This window comes from Acanthisitta chloris, unplaced genomic scaffold (genome assembly GCF_000695815.1).
Source record: "Acanthisitta chloris isolate BGI_N310 unplaced genomic scaffold, ASM69581v1 scaffold6300, whole genome shotgun sequence".
NCBI classification, from domain to species: domain Eukaryota; kingdom Metazoa; phylum Chordata; class Aves; order Passeriformes; family Acanthisittidae; genus Acanthisitta; species Acanthisitta chloris.
The window spans coordinates 10,129-15,883 of record NW_008649855.1 but is presented as its reverse complement, the minus strand read 5'-3'; the positions used below and the strand labels follow the sequence as shown (position 1 = coordinate 15,883).

The 5,755-nt window shown below is 48.9% G+C and overlaps 1 protein-coding gene across 1 annotated transcript in view; it reads right to left on the bottom strand.

Moving 5' to 3' along the window:
- Positions 1 to 4,462: 4,462 nt before the first annotated feature.
- Positions 4,463 to 5,755, bottom strand: part of LOC103802439 (amiloride-sensitive sodium channel subunit alpha-like) — a 9,530-nt gene continuing 8,237 nt past the window's right edge. The window contains exons 10-12 of the mRNA XM_009074949.1: positions 5,507 to 5,562; positions 5,127 to 5,202; positions 4,463 to 4,873 (exon numbers count right to left, since the gene is read on the bottom strand). Of these exons, the coding sequence (XP_009073197.1) occupies positions 4,463 to 4,873; positions 5,127 to 5,202; positions 5,507 to 5,562 (543 nt within the window). The remainder of the gene's footprint in view (positions 4,874 to 5,126; positions 5,203 to 5,506; positions 5,563 to 5,755) is intronic.

Sequence of the window (5,755 nt, the reverse complement as noted above, 5' to 3'; positions counted from 1 at the left end):
CACCCCCAACAATTTTCCTTTCTTCCTCCCTTCCCCTTTCTCTTCTGTTTTCATCACACAGATCAGGAGGCTTGACATGCCTCAAAATAGAATCCAACACTTGAGTCCATCCTGCAGGTTCTAAAACAAAAGGTTCTCCAGGAAAAACATGCTAAGGAGGCACTTCTCAATGTTTTCTGTGTTCCTTTGGTTTCTTTGGCTTGGGGAGTGTGTGTGGGTGTGTGTGTGCTCCCAGGTTTGGAGGGGAGAGTGGGAAAGGTGTACAGAAAACTTGTTCTCACTAAAGCAATGGCTAAAACCAAGCTCCAGGGAGGATGAGCTATCCAACCTTTTCTTGTTTTCCTTCTTCAGCTCCAGCTGGATTTGTGCTGTACAATCTTATTTGAAATCCTGATTGCCCAAACTGCTCTTCTTTTTTTTTCAGTCTTCCTTTCCTTTCCTAGAGTGTTTGTGTGTGTTTTCTCTCTGACAATAACTTGGTTGCAACCACAGTTAACATGAGGAGATTTGCCTTTGTCTAGAAAGCAACATGCCAGGCATTGCCCAGACACAACTGGACCCAAAGCATCACCTCTGCCACCCTTTGAGTTTGTGAGATCCAGGGGAATATTTCTCGGCCTGTCCTTGCTTTTATTTGACTCAACCCAAGCCTGTAACCAAGTGCCTGGACAGGTTTGAAACTTTGGGCTCTGCCACTTGCCTCTGCTTGCAGATGGCAAGTTAAAATGATTCCCTCTGTGTTCCCTCTCTGAGTGTCAGCCAGGGAAGCCTCAGGTTAGTCTAATATTGCTGTCTCTGAGATGGTCTCTGCAATGAGAAATCTCTTTGAGCCTAGAGGAAAAACTTGGAATTGGAAGGATTTATGCCTAACAAAAAAGACAGGACAAGCTGAGACTGTGCTAAGTGTAAAATAGGATTGTGAAGGTTGGAAGAGACCTCTAAGATCACCAAATTGGTGGTTCTGCTGTTTCGTGTAGGTCAGCAGAGAGATGATCTGAGCAGAAATAGATCAGTGCCACCTCAGAGCAGCAAAAATGGCCATTATTTATGCAAGAGCAAACCAGGACCTCCTAAAGAAATGCACTGATTAACTTCCTGGCCAGTGGTCCCAGCACAGCTGCTGTCCCTGCTGTGCTGTCCCTGTGCTGGAGCATCCCCAAGCCCACGACTCTCCTCACTGCCCGAGCATTCTTGCTTTCAACCAAAGACAAAACAGGCTGAAGGGATGAAATGTGACATTAACCCATGGGTTAGCTGGTGACAAACATCTGTGTGAGTGTGTGTGAGTGTGGTGCTGCTCCATGGAGAAGGGGGTGGGGAGAAGGGACCGAGCAGGAGGAGGGAGAGAAGGAGCTTGAGAAACAAAGAGGTTTTGGAGATTCCAAGCTCTAGAGTGCTGTTTCCATAGGAATGTGGTTCAGATCAGTCTACCTGCTGGTTCCTCAGCCTCCTAGGGAATTTGGGCTGGGGTCTATCCCTTCTCAGCTGGGTCAGTGGGAGGACTGAATAGTTATGGGGAGGGAATGAGAGACAGACGTGGAGGGTCATAGCCAGGGAGTTCCCAAGGCATGAGAAGGACTCTGTGTGCTCCCAGTGCAGCACTTGGGATGGCTAGAGAGAACATCTGGAGCAGGAGCATCTGCTCCACAAACACATCTCAGCACTGAGCACCTCTGAGGGCCACGATGGAGCACACTGGGGTTGTACATCCTCCTGCTCCCACAGGTGCCACATGGGAGTGACCCAGGGTTGCTCTCAGGCTCTCCATGGATCTGTACACCTCTTGACTTCCATCCATCACATCCCTCCACCAGCCCAGGATCCCTCTGGGGGTGCTGGATGGCAGGACCAGCCCCAGCCTTTCCCTCTGCAGGGTCAACCAGCCTCGAGCTGAGCCATCCCCTCCCTGGCTGAGGCTCCCACACCTTCCTATCCAAACAGCACAGAGAGAAAGGAGCCCTTTAGGCAGGTCAGAGGTGCTGAGTGTGGCTGGTGACCATCACCCCCAGACTGGCCTGTGCCACTCGCTGTAAATACGCTGTCCCCTACTAACCTCCTCCCTTCACTTGCCTGCTCCCAGTCCCACTTTGTACCAGGTTTTTTATTCCCCCCCTTGCCCCACACAGCCTGTGCTGACTGTAACTATGGAACCAGATATTCTCTATGTTATTCTCTTTGTACAACTTTAAAACTGTTGCTGTGGTGTCCTGCCTTTCCCCCCCCTCCCTTCCCTTCTCTTCTATTGTCTCTTGAAGCACTGTTAATAAAAATCTAGATAAACTCCTGCCCTCCTCCTTCTGTGCCTGGTTTATTGATGGAGGGTTCCTTGCCTTGCTGCCTGTATTAACTGGATTTAGAACCATCCCCTTTTAACCTGTTTTCCCTCTCCTGTGCAGCCCCCAGGCTGAGCTGTATGGCAATGAGTAGACTGGAACACCACATAAATACTCTCTTTGGGTTTCTGAGCCATTGGCTGGTGATGATGTGATTTCAGGCTGCTTTGGAGGAAGGTTGGGCTCAAGGTGACAGGCTCAGGTCACCTCCTACCCCAACCCACCCATCTGTGTCCCCTCAGAGCACCTGAGTTGGTGGTCAGTGCTTGATGCTGAGCTCTGCTGGTGGCTGTGCTGGCACAGAACACCTTGCACTAGGTGGAAATGTCCCACACAGTGCAATCCTTCCCCCCCTTGGGCTCTCCCACACTGTGTGTCTGTGGCAGAGAAATAAAAGAAGGAAAGACAGACTGGCCTGGCCTGATGATTTCTGTCCTACTTGGCATGGGAAACAAATGCAGAAAGGGAAACTCTGCTCTAAGCTACCTCCAGACCTGTTGCTTGTCCTGCCACTAGCTTAGAAACCATTTCATTCTCCTGCAGGTGGCACGAGCAGATTTTCCCCATGTCCCTCTCACACAACCTTTTGCTCTTCCTGTCTCATGTCTCCCCACTCCCAGCAGATGTTCCCTGCCCACCTGCATCCCACACTGCCAGGTCATCTCCCTCCTGGCTCTTCTGGGTCTGCACAAAAGGAGTAAAACCTCCTCCTGCTCACAGATCCTGGTCCTGTGCTGCCACATCCCTCCTGTGCCAGTCTGACCACGAGACATCACCACTTCATCCATGGTCCTGCTTGCACCTCTGGGCAGAGGACTTGCTCCTCTGTCCCCAGATTGGTTCCTCCTGGAGATGATATTACATGATGGAGAATCCTGCAGTGGTTTTTTTTTTATGCATTGGGACCAGGATTAAGCACATCAAATGATGAAGTGAGGCTGTAAAAGCATCTTGGAGCTTGGTTCCCAGTGATGCCACAGCTGTGTCTGGCACCAAAACTCTTGTCACAATTTGTTTGTATGCATTTTGGCTCCTGGACAGTTTGAAGAAGATTTTTTTGCAGAGTCAACACTGAGGAATAACAATTAGGCAGTAATAATCCCAAATATCAGCTGAAGGCAGAACAGATTGACACTAAACTCCAGTCAAAGTCTGTAATTCAGAGCATTTTATTCCTTACAAAAGTTACAAAACAAAGCTCACAGATCTCTTGGCAACACTTGTTCTCTGCAGAAAGTCACAAACAAAGTTCTAACAGAGGAAAATGCTCCTGTGCAAACATCAGCATCAAAAATAAACGTGGGATTTTATGTACACATAAGTTACTGTCAAATATTAACATGAAAAAAAAATCTGTTTACAAATGGACTGCACCAAAAATGCAGCAGTGTTTAACCTTCTGCATCAATCAGATGCTTTGCCTGTGACACAAAGAGGTTATCAACCCCATTTCTTCTTCTGAGAGCATCAGGCTCACCTGAAAACAACCTCTGGGGAGCCTAAAAGCAACTCAGCAGCATAATCCTGTGCACTGGGCCCCAAATGCTACAGGAACAGGTTAAGGATAAGCTGTCTTGGAAACCAAACAGGAACCAGAGCCACATCTGGTTGTTACAGGCTCTGTCATCCTCAAGACAACACTCGATTTGAATCATGGAGTCATGGAATTGTTTGGGTTGGACCTTAAAGCTCATCTCATTTCAACCCCTGCCATGGGCAGTGACACCTTCCACTAGCCCAACCAACCTTTGGCCTGCACTGGAACTCTCTCCTGAGCTGGCTGCTCCCTGGAACAGGTCTGTGAAATGCAGCTGGGCCTGTGTGGAGCCCCAGGCTGCTCTCCTCACAAGGTTTATGAGTTACAAACCATCCACAGGCTTTCATGAACACTTGAGACTGTCCCAAGAGCAGAAGTGCAGTTTTTTCCCCTCCCCACACGCTCCTTAGGATCCAATAAATGGACCTAGGGACACATGGATGGTTTCTAGTGCACCTGCAGTAGCTGGAGGTGGGTTGCCATGCTCAGGGTGGGGTGGAGGTGCTCACAGGTGGTCACCTCTGCCACCTTTCTGCCAGGCCCTGAGCCTTAGGGGAGCCAAGTGCACCTCTCCATGCACACAAACACTCCCTCAGCTCTTCAGTTCCCCTCCCAAACTGCTGTCCTGAGTGTACCTAAACCCATTCAGCACCACCTCTGGGCAGTGCTCAGGCATTTCCACCTTGCTGGAGAGTGGGTGAAGGTGGAGGTGGCCACTGCTGTCCCTGGCAACAGCCACTCCAGAGGGAAGAGTTTGAGCAGAATCCTCACCTTTTCCAGCCTCTTCCTGCACAACTCTGTAGTTCTCTAGGGTCAAGCTCACACTGGGGACAGTGGGAGTGTGAGCTACTTTCAGGGTCTTTGCTCTGAGCCTTTGGCAGCAGAAGAGGAGGGACAAGACCAATGTATCGATGAGCAGCTCAAACATCTCCACCACAGACAACACTGAGGAGCCAAACCAGAGACTCCACTGACTTCCCATGCTGGAGAGCAGCAGATTCACCTGTGGAAAGAAGCAGAGGTTTGTATTTATCAACGAGCAGAGCTCTGGGAAGAGGAAAGCATTGCCCATTACCACCAGCTCAGTCTGCTGCTGCCACCTGGGGAGGAATTTCTGGGTGTAAAAATGTGAGCTTTCCAAGTCTCTTCCTTAAGAAGAATCATCCCATTTTAGCAGCTGTAAATAATCCTCCTCCAGCCATCCCAGCCACCAAAACTAATGACAGGGAACAACATTTGGATGCAGTGGAACCTACTGAGAGCAAAGGAGACTCGTTCACAGATTGGTAGTTCAGCTGCTGGTAGAAGATGGTCACCTTGGCAATGTCCTTCCTGTATGGGAGAGAAGGAGCAGTTAGCAGTGGTGGAACTGCCTCTCACCTGCTGGAAGGTATTTCTGGTCTGAGTTTTACATGCTGATTGCTAGGAAACAGAGGTTTCCTCACTCACATAAAGTTTCTTCCTCAGGGTGTTTAACATGAGCTTGGAAAAAGGTCACAGGAGTCAATGTCTTAGTGTTGTGAGGAAAGATTGGAGGTTTATCAGCTGGCCCTGTACATTTTGCTTTTGTCCTCCCTCTGATACCCACAAATCCTGCAAGGATGAGGAGTTATCTGTAGGTTTAACAGGGACTAACCTGTTGCTGGTGGAGTTGTATCCATTCTGGTGCCTGAGAGCCTGTCTGACCCAGTCCTGCAGCAGAGAGGGATTTTTCACATGTAGATTTTTACAAACAACAAAAAAAGGATGTCACTGATTGCTTCATGACTTCAGTGATAGCTATCAAGTCCTAACAATATTTACCAGCACATCAAGGAAACACACTCTGATATTTCAGATGTATAAGACAACCTCACCAAATAATTTCCTCTTTTAAAATGCATTG